General features: G+C 54.4%; 1 protein-coding gene across 3 annotated transcripts in view; it reads right to left on the bottom strand.

Annotated features, from left to right (window-relative positions):
- Positions 1-25361, bottom strand: part of TACC1 (transforming acidic coiled-coil containing protein 1) — a 30775-nt gene that overhangs the window by 4906 nt on the left and 508 nt on the right. Inside the window, exons 1-11 of one of the 3 annotated variants that reach the window (XM_074559295.1) lie at positions 17871-18190; positions 17103-17215; positions 9404-10334; positions 8241-8276; positions 6594-6657; positions 5324-5522; positions 3541-3596; positions 1655-1777; positions 1292-1368; positions 360-403; positions 79-239 (exon numbers count right to left, since the gene is read on the bottom strand). In XM_074559295.1, the coding sequence (XP_074415396.1) occupies positions 79-239; positions 360-403; positions 1292-1368; positions 1655-1777; positions 3541-3596; positions 5324-5522; positions 6594-6657; positions 8241-8276; positions 9404-10334; positions 17103-17215; positions 17871-18043 (1977 nt within the window). In that variant the 5' untranslated portion in view covers positions 18044-18190. Of the gene's footprint in view, positions 1-78; positions 240-359; positions 404-1291; positions 1369-1654; positions 1778-3540; positions 3597-5323; positions 5523-6593; positions 6658-8240; positions 8277-9403; positions 10335-17102; positions 17216-17870; positions 18191-25361 lie in introns of those variants that run through there. The other 2 variants (XM_074559297.1, XM_074559296.1) reach the window with 2 other exon arrangements.

Here is a 25361-nt window from a genome sequence, read left to right as displayed (position 1 = left end):
AAGAATCCCAAAAACCAAACCAGCAGCTTTGTCCAGGGACCGGAGCTGCAGGGAGAAAGGACAAACCAAGGTAAGGACCTTCTTAAATCCCTCCAGGACGCCCTTCAGGTTTTCATATCTCCTGAACAGATCCGACAGGGACCTCTCCACTGAGTTCAGGTCTGCCAGAGCCTGGTCCTTCTCCATGGTGAGCTGCTGCAGGTTCTTCTGAGATGTCATGTTGGTCCTCTGCTCATCCTCTGGCATGGAGAACAAACAACAGGGACACAGTGATTGAGTTGTGATTGAGTGATTGAGACAGCTGTGGGATAGCTCACAGCTCCCTGCCCTGCACACCTGGCCAGGTGACAGCACCTTACCTATCATCTGGGCAATGGTCTTCTCATACTCAGCCACGATTTTCCTAGAAGGAAGAGAAAAAACAAACAGGTGAGAGGCCACTGATTGTGGGGACATGGTGGCAATTTGCCCCATGGAGGCCCTGCTGGCCCTGCCACCACTGCACCCCACAGGAGCATGGGTACAGGGCCCAGATGTTGGGGCTGCACCCCAGATGTTGAGGCTGCACCACCCATCAGTGCTGCCTCAGACCAAAACCCTCCTCTGCCACAGCTCATGGGATTTTATTTATTTCTTATTTTATTTCTATTTTTATTTCTATTTATTTCTATTTTATTGCAGCAGAGGAAGAAGTAGGACACATCACCAGCACTAAGAGAACATTGGTGTTGAGTTTGTGAGGTCCCCAGGATGAAGGAGGAATTGAGAATCTGACTCCATATTCTCAGAAGGCTGATAATGTAATGTAATGTAATGCAATGTAATGTAATATATTGTATTATATAGTATACTATTTTATGTTATATTATACTACATATGTTATGTTATGTTATACTAAAACTATACTAAAGAAAGAGAAAGGATACAGACAGAAAGCTTAACAAGAATGATAATGAAAAACTCGTGACTGACTCCTCAGAGTCCAACACAGCTGGATGGTGATTGGTCATTAATTAAAAACAATTCACATGGAACCAATCAAACATGCACCTGTTGGTAAACAATGTCCAAACCACATTCTAAAGCAGCCAAACACAGGAGAAGAAAATCAGATAATTATTGATTTCATTTTTCTCTGAGGCTTCCCAGCCTCCCAGTAGTACAAATCCTGGCGAAGGGATTTTTCAGAAAATATCACAGTGACAGGACACAGCTCTAAGAGAAGTCTCTGCCAAGCCTGGCGAGGCTGAGCTGTGCCACCCCTGATGCCCCCTCAGGGGACAATTCTCACCTCATCTCCAGCACCTCCTGCCGGCTCTCCTCGTATTTCTTCTTCCACTCGTTGGACTCGATCTCCTTGGTGATGATCTGGGGGGCAGCAGACACGTTTGGGACGTGCTCTGAGGGGCTTCCCCTCTCTGTCCCACGCAGGGGATCAGATCCCCCCTCCTGGCACAGCAGAGCTGCCCCTGCTGCCCTGGGGAGAGGTTCAGGGAGGAGAAGCCCAGGGACAGGGACACAAGGGGCAGTGCCAGGGACACGAGGGGCAGCCCCAGGGGACAGGGACATAAGGGGCAGTGCCAGGGACACGAGGGGCAGCCCCAGGGGACAGGGACATACAGGGCAGTGCCAGGGACAGGAACACAGCTGTTACCTCCTCTCTGATGAGCGTGAGCACCGCTGCCTTCTCGGACTCGCTGAGGCAAATGCCAGCCAGGGAACTGTCACTGCTGCTCACGCTGGGGCACTTGTCCATGGAGCACAGCCCGGGATTGTCCTGGGGGAATCACCCAGGGATGGGATGTTAACAGGGGGCTCTTTTCACCCACATTCCCTGTTTTATCAGCATTTTCCCCTTCTGCACACACAGAGCCCAAAGCCTGCATCTGAGCCCTGGCAGAGCTGCTGTGACTGCATTCACAGGGGTCTGAGGATGAGGGAAGAGATGAGGATCTGACTCCATGTTTCAGAAGGCTTGATTTATTATTTTATGATATATATTCTATTTAAACTATACTACAAGAATACAAGAAAGGATTTCATCAGAAGGCTAGCTGAGAATAGAAAAGGAATGATAACAAAGGTTTGTGGTTCGGACTCTCTGTCCAAGCCAGCTGACTGTGATTGGCCACTAATTAGAAACAATCACAGATGCACCTGCTGCATTCCATAGCAGCAGAAAACCATTGTTTACATTTTGTTCCTGAGGCCTCCAGCTTCTCAGGAGGAAAAATCCTAAGGAAAGGATTTTTCAGAAAATATGTCGGCTACACTGCAGCCACTGGGACAAACTGGGAACAAGGCTCAGTTGGCACTGCCTGCCCCTCATTTCCCCACCCAGAGCAGTGACAGCCCTGCAGCATCTCCCTGAGAAGGGGCTGCCAGAAATAGAGAAGGGAAGAATGGGAGGGAGGAGGCAGCTGCTCCTCACAGTGTGGAAACCAGAGCACTGGAGCACTTTTCCCCTCCCTTCTCCCCCTGGCACTTCAGCTGCTCAGTTTGAGCTCCCTGTGGCCATGGCAGAGGTGGGAGTGACTCCTGGGGCAGGTTTGGGATGCTGCTCCACCCCAGCACTGAGGAGGTTCAGCCTCCCACAGGTGCACACCTGAGCTCCTGCAGGTACCCGTGGGGTGACAGCAGCCTGCCTGCAGGACCAGAGCCAGCCCAGGCTCTCAGGGCACCAATTAAAGCTCACTTTGCCCATGTCCTTGTGGGGCTCAGCACAGTTAATCTGTCTCACAGGGGGGTGTTTTTGCTGATGTTGCTAATCCCATTGTCATCTGCTTGTCAGCTCAAGCAGCTTTGGCCGGGGCTGGCACAGGGTGTCCCCTGGGGCTCCTTGGGCCATGGCAGGGCTGTCCCAGCACTGTGGGGCTGCAGAGCAGGGCTCCTGTGCTCTCCCCAGCTCTGCTGCCAGAGGGCAGAGCCCTGAGGGTCCCTGCAGCACCAAGGGGCCACCAGAGCCAGCTCTGGGCACTCCATGTGAGACCCAACCTGTGCTGGCTGCTCCTCACGGTCTGCTCTGCCCTCCCTGCCCTTCAGCCACCTCCCTGGCTCTGCACTGTCCCCAACACTGCTCATCCCTGTCCCAAACAGTGCTCATTGCTGTCCCCAGCCCTGTTCATCCCTGTCCCCAACACTGCTCATCCCTGTCCCAAACAGTGCTCATTGCTGTCCCCAGCACTGCCCATCTCTGTCCCCAGCCCTGCTCCTGCCTGTCCCAGCACTGCTCATGTCCCCAGCAATGCTCATCCTTGTCCCAAACAGTGCTCATCCCTGTCCCCAGCCCTGCTCCTGTCCCCTCCCTCCCTGTCCCCAGCCCTGTTCCTGTCCATCCCCAGCACTGTCCTGCCTGTCACTCCCTCCCTCCCTCCCTCTCCCCCTCCTCTTGCCCACCCAGAATGGATCTGTCTCTGCCAGGCTCCTCCAGGCCTGCTGGGAAATCTCTGCTATTTTTATCAAGTCCCTGCGTGGGCTTGTCAGGAATTTTACCTCCCAGAGAAACCCGTTTCAGAAAAGAGAAAAGAGAGAGGCACTCACAGGGAAGATGCCAGGCCCTCCCTTTTCCATCTGCTTGCAGAGCTCCTTTTCAAAACCTAAAGACAACGAAACACAACCTTTAATTGATTTGGAAACAGCACCCTGGGGCACACACAGATTTTCTGAGACAGAGGAGGGTCCCTCTGAGCCTCCCCATCCCCTAAGCTTCCCCTCCCAAAGGTGTCTTTGCCCCCAGCTCCCTGCTGGAATCATTTTGGTTGGAAAAGCTCTCCAAGACCACGGAGTCCCCAGCAAGGACACCATTAAACCCTGTCCCCAGGTGCCACAAGATGCACCCTGCACTCCTGGAGTGGGAACCAACACTCCCCTCTGGTGGCAGCTCAGCCTGTGCCTATGTCCCCATGTCCAACCATGTGGTGGCAGTCCAGCTGTGCCCATGTCCCACCGTGTGGTGGCAGTTCAGCTGTGCCCATGTCCCACCGTGTGGTGGCAGTCCAGCTGTGCCTATGTCCCCATGTCCAACCATGTGGTGGCAGTCCAGCTGTGCCCATGCCCCACCATGGGGTGGCAGTTCAGCTGTGCCCATGTGCCCATGTCCCACCATGGGGTGGCAGCTCAGCTGTGCCCATGTGCCCATGTCCCACCATGGGGTGGCAGCTCAGCTGTGCCCATGTCCCACCATGGGGTGGCAGCTCAGCCTGTGCCCATGTCCCACCATGGGGTGGCAGTTCAGCTGTGCCCATGTGCCCATGTCCCACCATGGTGTGGCAGCTCAGCCTGTGCCCATGTCCCACTCTGTGGTGGCAGTTCAGCTGTGCCCATGTGCCCATGTCCCACCATGGGGTGGCAGTTCAGCTGTGCCCATGTCCCACCATGTGGTGCCAGCTCAGCTGTGCCCATGTCCCCAAGCTGGGACAGGACATTCTGCACCTCAGCAGCTGCTCAGAGAACCCCCAGAGCACCAGCACTCCCCATCCCTGGTGCTCCAGGAGAGCTCTGGAACAGGAGATGCTCACACAGAGCCTCCAGCCTCTCCCCTGGCTCTCAGATTTTCCTCCCCTGAGGACAAAGCACCATTCTCATGGAGCTGGCAGCCCAGCACAGCCCTCAGCAGAAATGATTAATGGGTTCCTGCAAAGGGAGGCTGCAACCCCCCCGTGGTGATTTCCCCTGCTTGCACCTAGGGCTTGCCTATTGATTAATTGCCATGTTGGCCTGGCTTTTAATTATTTTGTAATGGCTTGGGCAGAGAGGCTAATCATGTGGGAAACTGAGGGCAGAATTCCACTAGGAGCAATAATCGGGTCTGTGTGGGCATTGCTGAGATCTCCATCAAGCACAGCCCTGTGCCAGGACTCCAGGTCCATGCCCTGAATAGAAAATTGCTCTGCTCAGCAGTGAGCACTGGTGGGGGGAACCCTGAATCACCCCAAATCCCCCTGGACCAACCCCAAACCCCCAAAATCCTCCTCCTCCTCGTGGCCCTCGGGTTCCACACTCACTGACCCCAAATCCCCTGAAATGACCCTAAAACACCCAAATCTCCCTGACCTGACCCTAAATCCCCCAAATTCACCCCACATCCACCCACAGCATCATAGGGAGAGAGCTCTGTACAAAATCTAAACAAACACAGCCTGGACCGTGGTTTTCCATGCTGGAAACAGAGCAGGGAAGCAATAGGAGGTTCCATAAGAACCTGCAGCAGCCTTTAGCTCTGTCAGTGCAAATAAATCACTCTGATGAGGCTGCAGCACCAAATCCTTGCCAGAGGCTCCCACAGCACATTCCTAGGGCTGAAGGCAAGCAGGATGCTCCTCACCTGCCTCTGGTCTGTGCTTCCCTGAGGACACAGGCACGTTGGAGCACTCAAAGTACTCCAGGTCATCTTCTGCCTCTGCCTTCTTCTCCAGCCCCGCTGGTTTCTGCACGGAGGTGGTGGAGGCCAACTTCTCCTCATCAGTGGCACGGCCATCCCGGTTTGTAATGTCTGGGAGCTCTGAGATCAACACTCCTTCATCCTGCACAACCAAAACACGCAGTTAGGCACGATCTGCAGTGGTCAGGCCACCAGGTGAGCTGCTGATACTGCACAGAAAGCATGGAAATCTTAAAATCCACAGGTGAGCTGCTCCTGCCTCCTGTCCTGTAGGAGTGTTGGGGGTAGGACGGTGGGGATGGAGGGAGATGAGAGATCTTTGCAGCCAGATGGTGGAATTTGGGGTTTATTGCAAAGGGCCAAGTGCAGGCCTTGTTTGGAGCTGCCAGGCACAGCTCAGAGCAGGCCCCAAAGAGGGAGAGAGAGGTAAAGAGAGAGAAGACAAGAGTGTGGTAAAGAGAGAATGAGAGAGTAAAAGAGAGGATCAGAGGGCAAGGTTCCTGTTACAATACAATAAATCTTCTTCTGGTCATGGAATTTGGGGTTTATTGCAAAGGGCCAAGTGCAGGGCCCTGCTGGGAGCTGCAGCCACAGCTCAGAGCAGGCCCGAGAGAAGAGAGGGGTAAAGAGAGTGTAAAGAGAAAGAAGGCAAAAGCATGGTAAAGAGGATGAGAGAGGATGAGAGGGTAAGAGAGCAAAAGGGTAAGAAAGCGAGGTTCCCATTCCAACACAATAAATCTTCTGTGCTGAATATTCTGATTCTCACCAACCAATCCAGTACAAGATACAAATGCTACAGCATTTACATACAGCCTGTAAGAACCATTACATTACCACACTGTGTTACATTTTAAAACCTAAAAACTCCTCTTTGGGCTCTTCTGCCAAGCCAGCAGGGTCTGCTCTGCTCCTTGGAGCTGTCTGCAAGCAGAGGGTGTTGTTCCATCAAAAGGGGATCACCTTCAGCCAGCCACACCATTGTTTTCCAGTTGTTCAGTAACTGGGGGATCTCAAAGCTTGCTTTCATTTCAATCTCGCTTATAGTTTCTATATTCTCAAAATCTTTTGCCAGACAATCATGTTTATAAGGCTTTCCTGTTTCATCTTCCCCAACACCTTCCCATCCTCAGGAACTGCCCTCAGGGAAGATGCCAGCCTGAGGCTCAGCCAGCCCAGCCCTCCCCAGCCCAGTTTTGGGGTCTCACCCCCCTACCTGAGCACTGATGTCCAGGGCCAGGGGCTGCTGCGCCTCGTGCTGCTTCACCTTGCATCCACTCCTGCAGAGAGAGGAGCAGCAGCTCAGGGGGGCTCAGGGGCAGCGAGGGGGGTGTGGGGTGAGTGCCAGACAGCCCAAGCAGGGGGAGGCAGTCCCAGCACCAGCCCTGCACCCACGGCGTGACAGCACCCCACTCACCAGTGAACACTGAGGCAGAGCGGCTGCTGGGAGTGACAGGAGGAACAGGCAAACAAAAGACACAACTACACAGGAGATGGGTTTATCTGTGAGCTGTTTATTCCTGAGGAAGGTAAGGAGCAGAGCAAGGAGCCCAAGAGGCTGATGGGGAGAGAGGCACTGCCAAGGAGCTGGCACAGAAGGATCTCCCTTGCCCTGTGCGTCCAGCACCACAGCACCCCAGGCTTTGGTGCAAGTCGACTTTCTGCAGGAAGAACCATGTCCAGGCTGTCTCATGGCCTGTCCCTGCAGCTGGAAGTTTGTCTGGGACTTCTCCACAGCAGCCACATCTCCCAGTGAGTCAGGCCAGCACAGCCAGGGCAAGGTGCTGTACCTCAAACAAATGCTCCACATGGCACAAATGCTGTCCCAAGGAGAAGGGCCCCTCAGGTGGGATCTTTAGCCCAAGGAGGTCTTGCAGGTGATCTCCTTGCCCTTCAGGGAGGAGGCTGTCCCTGGAAATTCATCCTATGTTCCTGAAGACACCCATCCATCTGCACAGGGCTGCAGGCACAGCCGCATCCCCACGGCCCCAGTGGGAACATGGGGGGACAACAGGAGCTCTTCTCCTGCATCTCAACCCCTCACACTCCACACTCAGGGACCTCCCAGCCTCATGGCCATGTCTGACCCCTCAGGAGATGCTTGCTGAGCTGGAACAGCTCGTGTGATGCGTGGGGAGGGATCCCAGCCTCCAGGCACAGGGAAAGCCTCCAGCAGCACTGCAAGAGCTGCTGCCATGTCCATGGAGCTGCCCCAGCCCCTGGCAGAGCCCAGCCCAGCCCAGCAGAGCATGAGGGGCACACAGAGCTGGCTCTGCACGCTGCCACGCACGCCTGGATCACACTGAAGAATCCCTCTGCACTGGTTTCCTCCCTCATGCCCTGCCACGAGCAAGACAAACTTGTCATGTCCTCCTTTTCTGCACCCTCTCCTGTGCCAGGGTTGTCCCATCACCTGGCTGCTGGTTTGAGCTCCCCCCTCATGTCCTCACCCTCCTCTTTTCTGCACCCTCTCCTGTGCCAGGTATCCGGTAGCTGGCTTGAGCCCCTCCCCAGCACGAAGACAACAGCTCTGGATTGCACAAAAACCTGCTGAAGGTTTTGAGCATTTGTCCACCATCAGAAGATGCTGCAAGGCGGCATGCTGCGAGGACAAGCACGGGTGTGTGCCTCCAGTGCAGCTCAGCTCAGCTAAACTCAGCCCAGCTAAGCTCAGCTCTCCTCTCCTCCCTCACACCAGGCCAGGCCACCCTGGGGACCCCACCACACCAACCACACAGCAGAGAGCACAAGTCAGAGGGCAGAAGGAGCCAGCATGCCATGGAGACCAGAGGGGCAGCACACACCCAGAGAGAGGACGAGAACAGCAAAGGAAAAGGAAAGGAGTACAGGAGAGAGTACTTACAACAGAAAACAGAGAAATTTCACTTGCTCAGTAGTCCTGATGCACCAAAGCACGGACAGGGAGAGAGACAGACAGATGGAGAGAAGAAGAGTGTGTGAAAAGACCTGGATGTTAACTCTGCTCTGAGAAGCACAGGGAGCTGCCTAGCTCAGATTTTGGGAAGGCACACACACACATGGGACACTCTGATCCTGCCTATGCTGCCCACAGCAGCAGGGTGAGATCCAAACACAAACCTCAAAACAAAAAAAAAATTGCCTGTGAGGTTTTCTCTTTCCCTGTTAAAACCCACTATCTGATTTTCTCACTGGAGAACTCAACTGCAGAGTGAGAGACTGCCTGTCCAACCTGTTCTCTTCCTCTGACATAAAACACAAACTTGGTGGCAGCTCACAAAATGTCTCAGCTAATTTGACCGACCACACCTGCATCCACCAGGGTGTGCTTGGTCCTGCACAAGTCCAGCAAAAACATCAGCTCCAGCCTCCCCTGAGGGTTCCTCTGACACCACATCTACACCCTGAGCCACCAGATGGACCCTCAAAGGGTTTCCAAAGAGGTGACCCTGCAAGCAGGTCCCAATCCAGCCTTCCCTTGGGACTCAGGACACTGGCACTGCTCCAGAACTCCTGTCCCTCTGCTCCCACAATGGGGCTGACAGGCACAGGAGGAGAAAACTGAGTCAACAGCAGAGCCTGAGGTGCATGGCAGGACCTGGGGCTGGCTCAGGAGGCACCAGGGCAGGAGCATCACCAAGGCAGGAGCACCAGCAGGGCAGGAGCATCACCAGGGCAGGAGCACAGCCAACACCATCATCACCTCTCCATCACCACCATCATCATCTCCATCACCATCTCTCCATCACCACCTCCATCATGTCTCCATGACCATCACCATCATCACCACTTCCATCACCTCCTCCTCCATCACCACCACCATCAATTCCTCCATGATCATCACCATCATCATGACCACCTTCATCACCCCTCCATCACCTCTCCATCATCACCTCCTCCATCAACTCCATCATCATCATCACCACCTCCCTCACCTCCACCATCACCTCTCCATCATCTCCTCCATCACCACCACCAGTGCAGCTCTGCCTGCCCGTGGGGAGCACAGGGGGGCTGCAGCCCCAGCTCTGACACACTGGCACTCACGTTATCAGGCGTGACTTGGGCTTCTTGGGGGAGTCTCTGCTTGTCAGGGCATCATCCTGCAGCTCCAGGGTCTGAGATTCCAGGATTTCATTGAGGCTGTTGTCTGCAGTGGAGCAGGAGTCAGGGTCACAGTTGGCAAGAGTCTTGGTGGGCTTGAATGGATCCATGGAGTCAAAGTTACTGGGGTCAAACTGGTAAGAGCCCTTGGGGAGAACTGGTGAGTTTTGCAGGGCTGAGCTGCCACTGTGAGAGCTGAGGCTGGGAGCCAGCTGGGAAGAGCCCCGGGTTGGGGGTGGCTCTGTGGGACCCCTCTCTGCATCCTCAGCTGCTCTCTTGGGGGACTCTCTGCGTCTCCTGGGTGTCAGCTTGCTGGCTGGGATCCTGCTGCCCCTCCTGGGTGAAGCTGGCTTGGCCTCCACACTCTCTGTACAATCAGCCCCAGGTTTCAGGACCTGCCCTGGGGCCTCCAGAGCCGGGTCCCCCCCCAGTTCACTGGGATGGGGGAGGCGTTGTGGGGCTGCTGGGGCAGAGCTCTGCAGCTGGCAGGGGCTCACACTCCTCTCATGCTGCTCAAGCTGGGTCTCCTCTGTGGTTTCATCTGTTTTCCTCCCCAATGAAGGTGTTTTCCCTTTCCCGAGCTGCTCCTGGCCCAGGGCATCACCCCTCAGCTCCAGCAGCCCCGTGCCAGCGTCGCCTGCTGGCATGGTGGCAGTGCCTACGTGGGGCACAGGCTCCCCAGCAGAGTGCCCAGGGTCAGCTTGGCAGCCCAAGGGCTGCATCAGGGGTGAGTTGTCGGGCTCAGTTTCCCCTTTAGCATCCAAACTGGCTGTAGGGGCTCCAGTCTCTGGCTGGGCCTCATCTTTGGGGGGCTTCCCAGGCGAGCTGTGCCAGTGGGCTTCCCCTACCAGCAGGTCACCATGGCCACCTGGCTCTGGAAAGAGAAAAAGAGATGTTTGCTAAACCCTGACCTGTGTGACCGTGCTCACAGGGGTTCTTGGGTTGGGGAAGAGACGAGGATCTGACTCCAGGATTTATTATTTTATGATATATATTACATTAAAACTATACTAAAAGAATAGAAGAAAAGGTTTCATCAGAAGGCTAGCTAGGAATGGAATGGAATGGAATGGAATGGAATGGAATGGAATGGAATGGAATGGAATGGAATTATAACAAAGGTTTGTGGCTTGGACAGAGAGTCTGAGCCAGCTGGGCCATGATTGGACATTAATTTGAAACAACCCCATGAGACCAATCACAGATGCACCTGTTGCATTCCACAGCAGCAGATAATCAATGTTTACATTTTGTTCCTGAGGCCTCCCAGCTTCTCATGAGGAAAAATCTTCAGGAAAGGATTTTCCATAAAAGATGTCTGCGACAACCTGCAGTGCACTCCCCTCCAGAGGAGTTTCTGTTCCCCCCTCACTGCTGCTCCAGGGTTGGATTTTATGGGGGATTCACTGACTCACAGCTCAGCTTCCCTCCTGCCACACCACAAGGAGTCACTGCTCGCTTGGGCAGAGTTAAAAATCAATGAGAAGAGTTCAGGGATGCACAGCATGAGACAGCAGCACAAAATGTGAGGCAGCAGGCCCCAGGGAGGAGGGGAATGGGAAGGTGTGCTCAGGGAAGGAGCAGAATGTGGCTGCAGGAGGGATCTGGGGGTTACCCAGCACTGGGGTTGCAGGGCTGGACACTCCTGCCCCACACCAGCTCCTCTCCACCTGCACAAACCCTGCTGTGTCACAGCAGGCCCTCCAGACTGTCAGCATCTTCTAATGACAAATCCTGATCCATGACTTAATCTCCAATCCTTTCCCCTCAATCCTTTTACTGTTTAATCTTTTCTTTGACATCAAAGGATGAGAAAGATCCTTTATCTACTGGGGCACCCTGAAAGCTGAATTTTGGGTACACTAAACCGCATTTTGAAAAGCCCCTGGAGTCCCACATCTCTCATTTCAGCTCTCACAGTGGCGCCCAACGTGGGGCACCATCAGTAACAGTCTGAATAAGGGATGTGGGACTCCAGGCCTGCCTGCAGCTGGAGCTGACAGCTGTGGGCACAGCTCTGTCACCCACAACCCTGGACTGCTGTAACCTCTTGGATGGAATAAACTGCATTTTGTATACAATGAACTGCATTTTGTATACAATAAACTGCATTTTGAAGAGTCCCTGGAGTCAAACATCTCTCATTTCAGCTCTCACAGTGGCACCCAACGTGGAGCACCATTAGTAAGAGCCTGAATGAGGGATGTGGAGGTAACCTCTCTGAGGTAATAAACTGCATTTTGTATACAATAAACTGCATTTTGGAGAGCCCCCGGAGTCCCACATCTCTCACTTCGGCTCTTACATTTTCCTACCACCAGGCATTTGTAATCAGCTCATGTGTGCTGGTAACAGAGCCAGGCTGGCAGAGGAACAGGGAATCAGGCAAATATCTGCTCCCAGAGCTGATCCAGGACGTGGAGCCAACAATCCTGACTCAGTGGATGGCTCGTGGTTAGCATAATTGATCCCCAAGATGCTAAAAGCCATGGAAATGAATCATGAGGGTCTGTGTGCTCCCTGAGACTGCAAAAATGCTTCCTCTGACTGCAAAAAAAAAGCAACTCCCTCCAAGTAGACGTTGCCTTGATGCCCCAGAAAATGCATCAGTAAACACAAATCCAGTGGATGAGTACTTGGAGTGCAGCCAGGAAACAGTCTGAGGCAGAGCCTGGCAGGCCTTCCCATCATTAGGAACCAGGAAAACCTCCTTAACAGACCCCAAAGAAAACTTTATTACACTTGCTGTGCTGCTCAGCTGTTTGAAGCCTTCCTGAGACAGCCCTGAATAGAAGAACAGACTTCAAAGTCAGGGCAAAAGGACTATTTAAGTGCATTTTGCCTTCCCAGCAGAAGGTTTGGCAGCTGCTGCTCTCACAGGCATGAGCCCATCCTGGTTTCTAACCCAAGCAATGAGTAATTACTCCTTGAATAACAAGCAGCCAGCACACAAACTGCCTCTCCATGGTGTCTCCAGGGTGGGGAAGAAAGGAGCGTGTGGCCATGGCTCAGAATGGTTTAAACACAAAAAGCAAAAGGAGCACCCAGCCAGCTTCTCCAGCTTTGTGATTCCATCATTTTCTGCACCCAGGGGTGCTCAGCTGCTCAGCCCCTCCTTTAACCAGTCTGAGGAAATGGGCTATACTGGGAGGGAGGAGGCAGGCTCAGGTGCTGGTTTTGGAAATCTTTTACAGCAGAAATATCCCTGCTGCAAGCTAAGGGGGGGTTTCCCATAGTTCCTCCTCGTCTACATTTCTTCTGCCTCCAACAGCAGCAGGAACAATTATTTACACAGGATGCAGAAAGCAGAAACCCCTTCCTTGTGGGCTCCCACAGCTGCCCAGCCCTGGCAAAACCTCAGTGCAGCCCTGGCTCCATCCAGGGAGCTCTCCCCAAGCCCAGCACGGTGCCTGCAGCTCTCCCTGCTCCTGTTGAGCTCTCCCTGCTCTTCCTGCAGCTCTCCCTGCTCCTCCTGAGCTCATGCTGCAGCTCTCACCCATCCCCATCCCTGCAGCTCTCCCTGCTCCTCCTGCACCTCTCCTCCAGCCCCATCCCCATCCCTGCAGCTCTCCCTGCTCCTCCTGAATGCTCTCTGCTTCTCCTGAGCTCTCCCCCATCCCCAATCCCACCCCCAGCTCTTCCTTCAGCTCTCTGCTCCTTTTGCAGCTCTCCCTGCTCCTCCTGAGCTCTCCCTGCTTCTCCTGCAGCTCTCCCCAGCCCCATCCCCTGCTCCTCCTGAGCATTCCTCCATTCCCAGCCCCATCCCAACCCCATCCCCAGCTCTCCCTGCTCCTCCTGAATGCTCTCTGCTCCTCCCAAGCTCTCCCCCATCCCCAGCCCCAGGCAGGCACGTTGTGAGCAGCCCTGCTGGCTCCGCACGTACTCCCCTTGGCTCGTGGCTCGTGTCAGGGAAACCAGCCTGTCCCCCACTCCTGCAGCTGTCCCCCAGCCCTGTCACTGCTCAAATCCTCCCTCTGGGCCAAATCTGAGCTCAGCAGCCCAGGAGAAGGCGGGCTGGCAGCCATGGACCACACGCAGCTCTGCCCCTTCCAGAGCATCCCAAAGAGGTGACCCTGACGTGGCCCATCCTGTGGGATTCACATTTTTTTTTTTGGAAAAATCCCTTTGCTCAGGATTTTTTTCCTGGGAAACTGAGAGGCTTCAGAAAAAGAAAACAATAATTATCTGATTTGCTTCTCCTGCATTTTACTCCTTTAAAATGTGTTTAGAGATTGTTTACCAACAAGTAGTTGTTTAATTAAATTTCTAGTCTGAGTGTTTTGACTCTTTGGCCAATCAGGGCCAAGCTGTGTCAAAGCTCTGGAAAGAGCCACGAGTTTTCATTATTATATTTTTAGCCTTCTGTCTGTATTCTCTGTGTATTCTTTAGTATAACATTCTATAACATCATACCATATCATAATAAATTAGCCTTCTAAAAACATAGAGTCAAATTCATCATTTGTCACCATGATATTTTCTGAAAAATCCCTTTGCCAGGATTTTTCTCCTGAGAAGCCTCAGAGAAAAAGAAAAGCAATAATTATCTGCTGCTGTGGAATGCAACAAGTGCATCTTTGATTGGTCTCATGTGGTTGTTTTTAATTAATGGCCAATCACAGTCAACTGGCTCAGATTCTCTGGTCAGTCACAAGATTTTATTATCATTCCTTTCTATTCCTATCAAGCCTTCTGATGAAATCCTTTCTTCTATTCTTTTAGTATAGTTTTAATATATCATTTTCTTTTAATATAATATATATATAATGAAATAATAAATCAGCCTTCTGAAACATGGCATCAAGATTCTCATCTCTTCCCTCGTACTGGGACCCCTGTGAACACCACCACAACCATTCCTTCCTTTGTGTAAGGGAAACCCAAACACAATCCTGTCCCACCTCTGCACCCTGACAGTCCTGGACACTGTCAGAGCAAGGCACACACACACAGTCCCCAGGCTCTGTCCCAAACCCAGCACAGGACAAGCTGGATCTCACCCACACCCACTGTCCTGGCTGTGCTCAGGCTGCAAACCTGCTCCACACCCAGCTGAGCACCTGCAGGGGATGCTACAAAGTGAAAACAGAATTTTTTTTACTTTCTGAAGCAAAGCAGGCAGGGCAGTCTGGCACCGCAGCAACAGACGCGTTGTGCCTCTGCATTTTAATTGCTTTGCTTGTCTTCCTCGGGCTGAAATTAAACACAAACACTGACTGAAACGGCTTTCCAACACGCCATCCCTCAAACCAACCAGGAGAACTTGGCAGCAAAGGCTCAGAGCCCTTTCCATCCCTGTGCCAGAAGAGCCCCTCTGTGCTCAGCTGTGAGTCACACACTTCCCATCCCAGCACAGGATATCTGCCCCACACACCCAGCTCAGCCCCACCGCAGCTTTCTGTCGGTGCTCAACAGCCGTTGGGCTATTTTTAAACCCATTCTGTTAAGAATTAGCATCAGAGGGAGGATGCTGCTAACGCACCGGAAAACACGTGCCCTGCATCAGGGCAGCTCGCAGCTCTGGTGGCTCCAGATCTGCTGCTTCCTCTCATTTCCTTGTGCAAAACATCTACTGGCAGATGACTGCAGATAACTCCAATATCTACTTTTCCTTGTGCAAAATATCTACTGGCACATGACTGAAGATAACTCCAGCAAGAATGGGATAGAATTAATCTGAGACCACAAGAAAAAACTGAGTGATCCTGAGTGGGCACAAACCTTCACTGCAGCTCCCTCCAGGGCTGAATTTTTGTCCCCAAGGACAGGGTTTAACACACTCAGGTCATCTCTTGGCTGTGCATGGAGCAGCCAGCCCTGGAGTGAAAAATATCTACTGGCAGATGACTACAGATAACTCCAGCAAGAATGGGATAGAATTAATCCCACCAGCCGAGACCACAGGAGGAAATTGAGTGATCCTGAGTGGGAAGAATCCTCACTGCAGCTCCCTCCAGGGCTGAATTAAACAGGGTTTAACACACTCAGGTCATCTCTTGGCTGTGCATGGAGCAGCCAGCCCTGGAGTGCAAAATATCTACTGGCAGATGACTGCAGATAACTCCAGCAAGAATTAATCCCACCATCCAAGACCACAAGAAGAAACTGAGTGATCCTGAGTGAGCACAAACGTTCACTGCAGCTCCCTCCAGGGCTGAATTTTTGTCCCCAAGGCCAAGGTTTAACACACCCAGGTCACCTCCTGGCTGTGCATGGAGCAGCCAGCCCTGCAGCCACAGCTTGTGCCATTCCTCACTCTATTTATTCCCAAGGCAGGGTGAGACTGCAAACACAGAGCAGACAGTCCCTCAAGGCCAGGGGTGCAGTGCCTGCCCCCAGGTGCAGCCCTGGCACTGCCCCAAACAGCCCAGCAGGGCCAAGCAGCCATTTCAGGGATTGCATCCCTGCTGCAACCCAGCTGCAGCCAGACCCAAGGGTCTGTGCAGCAGCAAAATGCAAAAATGAGGCCTTAACACAGGGATTGCACTGGTGGTGTGACAGCTTTCTGCACACTGCAAAGCCACCCACAGCCAGAGAATCCCTTCTCTCCACCATTCCAGACAATCTGAACAGGCACAGCCACAGACAGGGAAGGGCTGGAGCCAAGTGTGGTGGCACCAGTTTGGCTCTGCTGGCCCCAACATGCCACTGTCTGCCAGGCAGCACAGAAAAACAGCTTTTGCTGGAGATCATGCCCCCGTGTGCAGAACAGTGGGAGCTTTGTGTGCAGCAGCAGATACTCCCTCAGTGCTGAGCAGGAGCTGCTCATCCCAGGACAAGGGGAACAGTGACACCCTGAAATGATCCTCCTACCTGCTAGGAAAGCCTTGATCTCTCCCCCCCTTTCCCAGGCATTATCCCCAAAGTAAAGATGTCTCTATCATCCCTTCTTAAAAGGATAATTCCAAGAGCTGTGATTACTGGAAGCGTGAACAGAGCGCTCACAGCAGACAAAAATGAGTTTTTCACAGGGATGGATGAGCACCCAAAGCAGAACAACATCTGGGGATGGAGAGCCACAGCATCCTGTGCCTGGGCTCCTGCACAGAAGGACCCATGGTCTGGACCAAGCCCATGTGCTCTGAAACCAGCCCCACACAAAGTTCCCAGCTGAGTTTTCCTAGAGCAGATCCCCTGCAATTCCTCAAAAAATGGGGTTTAGCAGCATTAAGCTCTTGTATTTTTAACAGTGAGGACAGCTGGCACCTAACTGCAAGGTAAAATGGCCTGTGCAGTGAAATCCCACTGAATCAAATGAAATACTGAATCAATCCAATGAAATACCACTGACCAGCGTGGGGGACACAGAATGGCATTTTGTCACTGCTGAGCAGGAGCCAGGGGTGAGGGACACATGAGCAAGGTCCCAACAGCCAGCAGCAGCCCCCAGGCTGCAGAGGAAGTGTCAGAGGAACGTTTGACCGATAAAATAATCTAACAGCACTCTGGGACTCCTCCCAGTCCCCCATCACAGCTCCTTGTGGGGCGCCCAGCCCAGCCCTGGCATTTGAACTGTCCAGGCCGTTAACCACCAAAAGTGTGCCAGGCATTACTCAAAGTCAGAGAATTTCACTCCTTGACCCCACCCTGCCTTTCTGCCACCGGAGCAGAGCACCAAGAGCAGAATGTGCACTCTTTTTACCTTGGCTCCTGGCCTCAGGCTCTGGCGATCCTGGGGGCTCACAGAACTCCTTGAGGGGCGAGCAGGCCGGTGTTTGTGCTTCAGGGGTCTCAAAATTATCGGTGGAGTCCGAGCTGCCGAGGAAAGGGGGGAAAGAGTGAGGAATTACGGCTTTCAAGGCTACCTCTGAAATCCTCCAGCCAGGCCCCAGGCTGGCCGCGGGCATCCCCTCGCTGCGGGCCATGCTGGCAAAGGGAGAAGGGAGAGCAGGTGAAACATCATCGGCACATCGGCCTGTGCTCCCCAGCCCTGCGGGAGGCTTTCAGCCAGCTCTGAGCACACAGCACGGGCCTCCAAGGACACGCAGCGAGCCCGGCTGCTCCGGCATCCTCCGGGGAGCGGCTCCTGATCCCCCAACCCCGGCATCCTCCGGGGAGGGGCTCCTGATCCCCAACCCCGGCATCCTCCGGGGAGAGGCTCTGATCCCCCAACCCCGGCATCCTCCGGGGAGCGGCTCCTGATCCCCCCAACCCCGGCATCCTCCGGGGAGCGGCTCCTGATCCCCAACCCCGGCATCCTCCGGGGAGCGGCTCCTGATCCCCCAACCCCGGCATCCTCCGGGGAGCGGCTCCTGATCCCCCAGCCCCGGCATCCTCCGGGGAGCGGCTCCCGGCCCCCCAATCCCCGGTGCGGTGCGGGATCCCCGGCAGCCAAGCAGCGAGCGAAGGGAGGATGGGGACAGGGCCGGGGAGAACACGCAAGGAAGGGAAAGGGCCATGGGTGACTTGCCTGAAGCCAAGGGCCGAGCCCCCCGCCGGCGGGTCCTGCTCCTCATCATCATCATCCTCCTCCTCGCCAGCAGCCCCGTCGCCCTCCTCGGGGCTGCCCCCGCCCCGCACCGCAGACCATGTCCAGCGGGCCCACTGCACCGGCGAGAGGATCTGCCAGGCGCTGAACGCCATCGGCCCCGCTCCGTGCCCGCTCCGCTCCGCTCCCCGCCGGGCTCACTGCGGCCGCGCCGCCCCCATCGCGCCCCGCTCCGCTCCGCTCGGGCCGCCCGCCCCCGCACCGCGGCACTGCCGGCGGGGAGCGCCCGCCCCGGGGAGGGGCCGAGCCAACCGAACCCCCACAACGCCTCCCGGAGCCCCACAGCGGGGATGGACACGGGGATGGACGTGGTGATACCCCGCCCCGAGGAGGGGTCGATCCCGAACCCCCCCAACGCCTCCTGGAGCCCCCGACGCGGGGATGGACACGGGGGTGGACGTGGGGATGGAGACGGGGCTCCCCCGCCCTGGGGAGGGGCCGATTCCGAACCCCCCGAACGCCTCCCGCAGCCCCCGATACGGGGATGGACGCGGGGCTCCCCGGCTTGCCCCCCTCCCCACCCTCCCGCTGTTTTTCCTTCCTATGCAAGCTCCTAATTTGGCCAATTTCTCCCAAATTGGCCAATTTCTGCCCAAAAGCAGGGCCCGGGCACGTCGCTGTCACCCCTCGCCTTCCCTGCTTTCCCCCCTCCCCGTGAGAGGCACGGAACGGTGAAACCCAATCCCGGCAGTTTATCCCGCATCGATTTGGTTGCACCTGTGCTAGAACAAATTCTTTCCACTCTGGACGTGCCCGAGAAGACCCCACACGGGTGGGGAAGTGCCCTGGAGGTGGGCAACGCCCAGGAATCCTCATTCCCCCCAGGAATCCTCATTCCCCCCAGGAATCCTCGGTTCCCCCAAGGAGGATTCTGTTCCCCCAAGGAATCCTCGGTTCCCCAGAGCTGAGGAGCCAAACACAGCAGGCAGGGCCAAAGAGGAGGGAAACACCTGTCCTTTCCACTTTCCAAGGAAATACCGGCCCCAACAGTCCTGGCTGATGCTATATCCTTCCGTGGCAGCAAGTTTATTTATTTATTTATTAAGTCTATTGTTGTTTAAAAATGCCAGCCAGCAGTTCCCACAGAAATCAACCTTGCTGGCCTCCCTCAGGAACTTTTTTCCCCTAACAAGGGCTCCCACTCCCAAATTCATCACCTCCCACACGCTTGCTAGAGAGAGGAGGATAACATTACTGACACCGTGCTGCAGCAGCACTGGGAGGAATGTCCAGGGCAGATCTGTCACGGGCAGTGACATTTGGCAGCTCCTGACTGGTTTAGCCCTGTCCAGGGATGGCCTCAGGATGGACAGACAGCTGTCCTGCTGTGAAAAAGCCTGGCCCACTGCAGAGAACGCTGCTGACCACACCAAGGGCTCCATGGCCGGCTGAGCCCACGGCTTCCCTGTGAGTCACCAGGCAGCTCTGGGGGTTGGGAATGCCTCTGCACGGACAGAGAGGCCCCTGGGCCACAGCAGACCTGTCCATCTGGTCTGGCTGCCTCTGTCTGAAGCTTCAAAGGGCTCGGTAGTCACCGCTGTGCATCTCAAATAACCTCCCTGCAGGGATCCTTTCTCCAGGCTTCCCTCTCTTGGTGTCCTTATTAGGTATTTGTGTCATTCCTGTGTGCTTTCACTCTCCATCCCCCCAAAAAGAAAACCTTTTACCCCTTTCCACAACACTTCTAAGCTTCCCCAAAGCTGGGTGAGCCAAAGCTGAGGTGCTGCCTGTTCCCAGCATGGATCAGTGGCAGGAGAGAACACTGAGAACACCTCAGCCCCTGCACCACGTTGGCCCCACATCCCATGGGGGACAAGGGACCCTGCACAATCCCCTGCTGGTGTAGAGGACACAGATAAAGAGGGGAATATGTGAATCTTACTGAAGCTTAGCCAAAAACCGTTAGTCTGAAACAAAACCATGAGTCTGAAACACAACCATGACTCTGAAGCAAAACCACGAGTCTGAAACAGGACCATGACTCTGAAGCAAAACCACGACTCTGAAGCAAAAGCAGAAGCTCCACATCCTGTTGCCCATGGCTGCCGTGAGCAGAGCACAGCCCACATCCCCGCTCCGAAGCAGCAGAGCTGATTTCTGCAGATGAATTTTACATCAGATCCTCATCAGCGTGAGCAATGCTGCAGCGATGCTGCAGCCTGACCTCATCCTGCTCCTGCCTCTGCTTCCCCTTCCCACCTCCCTGGAGCCAAAAGGAGCAGCTGAGGAGCTCTGCAGGGACCTCACAGGGGATCAGAAAGCCGTGAGATGAGAAAGAGTGCAGCAGGAGCAGCAGCAGCTTTGGCACGGCAGCAGCAGGGATGAGGCACCTCTGCTGCAGAGGGAAGGAGCTGTGTGTGACCTGCTGGAGGAGGGAACTGGGGCACACGAGAGCAGGAAAGCACCAGGACCTGTCCTTGTGCATCCGGCCAGGAATCCCAATCCCACCCGGCACCCCAGGAAGGAGCCAGCAGGAACAGGATCAGCAGGACTGGCTGCAGAGCCCTGGGGCATGAAGATACCAGAGCAGTGCAGGGGCAGAGCCTGCTTCCACCTGCTGTTCCTGACGAAAAATTTAAAAATTGCCTCGAGTGGCATTTTCCAGCTTGGCAGCACTGGCATAGCAGCAGCAGGGATGAGGCACCTCTGCTGCAGAGGGAAGGAGCTGTGTGTGACCTGCTGGAGGAGGGAACTGGGGCACACGAGAGCAGGAAAGCATCAGTGCATCCAGCCAGGAATCCCAAATCCCACCCAGCACCCCAGGAAGGAGCCAGCAGGAACAGGATCAGCAGGACTGGCTGCAGAGCCCTGGGGCATGAAGATACCAGAGCAGTGCAGGGGCAGAGCCTGCTTCCACCTGCTGTTCCTGACGAAAAATTTAAAAATTGCCTCGAGTGGCATTTTCCAGCTTGGCAGCACTGGCACAGCAGCAGCAGGGATGAGGCACCTCTGCTGCAGAGGGAAGGAGCTGTGTGTGACCTGCTGGAGGAGGGAACTGGGGCACACGAGAGCAGGAAAGCATCAGTGCATCCAGCCAGGAATCCCAAATCCCACCCAGCACCCCAGGAAGGAGCCAGCAGGAACAGGATCAGCAGGACTGAACCCTGCAGAGCCCTGGGGCAGATCCTGCTTCCACCTGCTGTTCCCGAGGAGCAATTAAGAAAATGCCTCGAGTGGCATTTTCCAGCTTGGCACCTGACCCAGCCTGGCTGCGAATCACCACCAGGGAGATAACCTGACTTTGTCGGTCACACTGCAGGCTCTGCCTGCCAAACGCTGCTTGGCACAGTCAGCAAACACATCCCTGCAGAGCAGGGAGGGTGCTGACCTGCTTAAAAACACCTGGCAGCAGTTTCCAGGCTGGCAGAGAGGCGCAGCCCACACAGGCAGCAGCTGGACGGGCTGTCATTGGCACTGCTGTCACCTCCCTCACCGCTGTCACTGCACACACACAGGGCAATGCAGCCCCATATTTATCTTCATTCTTCTTAAAAATATTTCTGGGTTTACATTTTTTCAACTTCAGAGAGAGAAAACACAATTTTTATCACTTGCTGTGCCTGTGTTTGTGCAAAAGTAGAATGCAATATGGAGATTGTTTACCCAAAGTCATGGTGTGTGTGTGTCAAGACTGTTGGGTGACAGTCACAAGATTCTGTGCAGTGTGAGCAAGAGTGAGTGCAGAGCAAATTCAGTTTAATACAATGTACATAATATAGTATAATGAAGTAATTCATTAACCTTCCGATATCCACAGAGTCAGATTCATCATTCTCTCTCCCTCACCAATGTCAGAGTCGCCTTCGATTTATAATAAAGCTCAGGGACGTCTCTGAACTGCCTAAAACTCCACCCACAATTCTCACACTTTCCAGGATGGGGACTCCAGCGGCCCCTGCTGCACAGAAAACAGGACGAGCCTCAAATATTTTGGAACTAGAAGAGCCCTGTCATCACAGAAGCTGTAAAAAGAAGCAAAACCTTGCTTAGCTTTTTATATTTATCCTTGCAGAAAGGCAGCTGCATCCAGGGATAACAGCTGGACCTTCACTCTGGAGATAAAATTCCTGCTGGCAGTCTGGCAGCAGAGCCTGTGCCTGACCCCAAAAACACAGCATGCACAATTCCTGACCCTGAAAACACAATGGGGACAATTCCTGACCCCAAAAACGCAGCGTGCACAATTCCTGACCCCCAAAAACGCAGCGTGCACAATTCCTGACCCTAAAAACACATTGTGTACTCCTGACCCTAAAAACACAGTGGGGACAATTCCTCACTCGAAATACACAGCGTGCACAATTCCCGACCCCAAAACACAGCGTGCACAATTCCTGACCCCCAAAAACACATTGTGCACAATTCCTGACCCCAAAACCGCAGCGTACAAAATTCCTGACCCCAAAAATACAGCCTGCACAATTCCTGACCCCCAAAACAGTGTGCACAATTCTTGACCCCAAAAACGCAGCGTGCACAATTCCTGACCCCAAAAACACAGCGTGCAAAATTCCTGACCCCAAAAATACAGCCTGCACAATTTGTGACCCCTAAAACAGTGTGCACCATTCCTGACCCCTAAAACATGGCGTGCACAATTCCTGACCCCCAACACACAGCGTGCACAATTCCTGACCCCAAAAACACAGCATGCACAATTCCTGACCCCAAACACAGAGTGCACAATTCCTCTCAGTGTCTCCCCACCCCAGGAAGGGCACAGGAATGAGGCTGAGGAACAGGTACCACACAGCCACACCTGCTTTGGAGCTGCAGTGCCCCAGGCCAGGGGAAGGCGTGCACCTGGAATTTCCCTTCTCAGCCCTTTCATTAGCAGCACAACAACTATTTCTGGCTTCCAAGCTTTTCTAGGCACGGCACAGCAGCCAGCACTGACATTTCTAGCTCAGAAACAGATCTTTTGGGGGGTTTCATTTCTCTTCCCCACTCCTGCCTCTCTGCAGTGGAGCACCAGGACCAGGGTCTGGCTCACTGCAGGAAATGCCAGGATGGGACACAAGGACAGCAGGGGAAGATGGCAACAACCCAAAGATCAGCACACTGAAAAACCCCAAATGCACATTTCACTGCTGTGTAAATCTCCCCCACAGCTTGTAATAAGCACTTTATCCACATAACACTTATCTCCTGCAGGAGAGGAGGTCCAGGGAGTTTCAGGAGCATTTTTCTGTTGCTGCATTTCATTCTGACCTATTCTATCAAGCAGGGATCAGCACCTGGAGCATCCCAGAGCATCCCGGTGTCACAGACATCTTTTATGGAAAATCCTTTCCTTGGGATTTTTCCTCCTGAGAAGCTGAGACTCCTCAGGAACAGAATGTAAACAATTATTATCTGCTGCTGTGGAATGCAACAGGTGCATCTGTGATTGGTCTCATGTGGTTGTTTCTAATTAATGGCCAATCACAGTCAGCTGGCTTGGACAGAGAGTCCAAGCCACAAGCTTTTGTTATCATTCCTTCTTTTTCTATTTTCAGCCAGCCTTCTGATGAGAAACTTTCTCCTATTCTTTTAGTATAGTTTTAATGTAATATATATCATAAAATAATAAATCAAGCCTTCTGAAACATGGAGTCAGATCCTCATCTCTTCCCTCAGCCTGAGACCCCTGTGAACACCGTCACATCCCGGAGCATCCCGGTGTACCCCCCAGCTGTGCCAGCCCCCGGAGCCCGTCCCGGGCACGGCAGCATCCCCGGAGCCCGGCAGGCTCAGCTCTCGCTAGAGGGCTCCCCAGGACGGGTTTCCGAGCGCTGCCGAGCTCTCCGCGCCCGGAGCACAGGGCTGGCACCGCCACGGAGCTCGGGGCTGCTTCTGCTTCTCCTGACCTGGGCACAGCCTCAGCCTGGGCACCTCTGGGCACAGCCCGGAGTCAGCAGAACGACAGACACCCAATGCCCTGGCATTGAAATTGGATTTGGGATTCAAGGCGGACAAAACCAACCTGCTCCCATCTCAGGCTCTGCCATCTGCCCGTGTGGCACAGCAGGAGTGGGGTGGCACAGCAGGAGCCCAGATGGCACAGGAGGAGCCCAGGTGGCACAGCAGGATCTGGAGTGGCACAGCAAGAGCCGGGGTGGCACAGCAAGAGCCGGGGTGGCACAGCAAGAGCCGGGGTGGCACAGCGGGACCCAGAGTGGGACAGCAGGAGCTGGGGTGGCACGGAGTGATCCAGGGTGGCACAGCAGAAGCCGGGGTGTCACAGGAGGAGTTGGGGTGGCACAGAGGGAGCCAGGGTGGCACAGAAGGACCCAGAGTGGGACAGCAGGAGCCCGGGTGGCACAGCAGGAACTGGGGTGGCACAGGAGGTACCAGGGTGGCACAGGAGATACTGGGGTGTCACAGCAGAAGCCGGAGCGGCACAGCAGGAGCCCAGGTGGCACAAAAGGAGCCCGGGTGGCACAGCAAGAGCTGGGGTGGCACAGAGGGAGCCCGGGTATCCCAGCAGGAGCGCTGTCCCCCCCTGTGGCAGCGCCCCCAAGCTCCAAAGCCGTGCCCAGCGTGGGACAGCTCTGCCGAGCAGCTCAGCTCCCCCGGGACCGTCCCCGGCCTGCGATGTGCCAGCTCCCATCGCTGCACATTCCATCAAAGCAGCGCTACGGAAATAGAAATAAAGGACACAACTGTCACACACGAGGCTGGACACCCGCAGCCAGCCCCGGGCTCCAGCTGCCTCTCCCCAGCAGACTGCCAGCAAATGGATAAATACAGACATTTGTGGCTGCACTGAAAAGGACCGATGGGATAATGAATGCTCTGCTATCCCTGCATTTTAAAAATGCCAAGCACAGCTTAATCTCGCTGTGGGTGCGAGCTCATTTCAACAGGAGCAGGCTCCAGCCCCGTTTCCACCCTGATGCTGGATGAACACAAGCAGCTGCCTTCATCATGCAGCTTATTGACTCCCCCTTCAGCTCCTTTGCTCCCTTTGCTAAAAATATCTGTGCTATGTGGCAGGAATGCTTTTATCAGGTGTTTGTCAGGCCCTTAGATCCCGGAGTTTACTCCAGAATGAGTCATTTTGGGAAAAAATGCAGGCAGCACCCTAACCCATAACCTGGGCAAGCAACAGGAATGGGGACAGCAAAGAGTGAGGACAACAACCAGGACATGGGGAGGGGACCAGGAAGATGGTAAAGGGGGGGAGGAACAAAACAAAGTTTGCTCAAGGTGGAGCAAACAGGTGGGAAGGAGAAGCAGCTGAGTCCAACGGGGCAGAAAGGAGCAGCTCCAGCCACGCAGGGAGCACTGGAATGGATTTTCCACCTGAAAACACCTCTAAAGTCCAGGTAGGAGATAGTGCAGGAAATAAAGGCAGGACTGAGCAGTTACAAGGACAGAACGTGCTTGTTTTCCTTGTCTGAGCCCACTGTTTGCAAACACACAGCCTCG

The sequence above is a fragment of the Zonotrichia albicollis genome, chromosome 26 (genome assembly GCF_047830755.1).
Source record: "Zonotrichia albicollis isolate bZonAlb1 chromosome 26, bZonAlb1.hap1, whole genome shotgun sequence".
Classification (NCBI taxonomy): Eukaryota; Metazoa; Chordata; class Aves; order Passeriformes; family Passerellidae; genus Zonotrichia; species Zonotrichia albicollis.
Note: the sequence above shows the minus strand (reverse complement) of the source record. Positions and strands in the feature narration are given on the sequence as shown.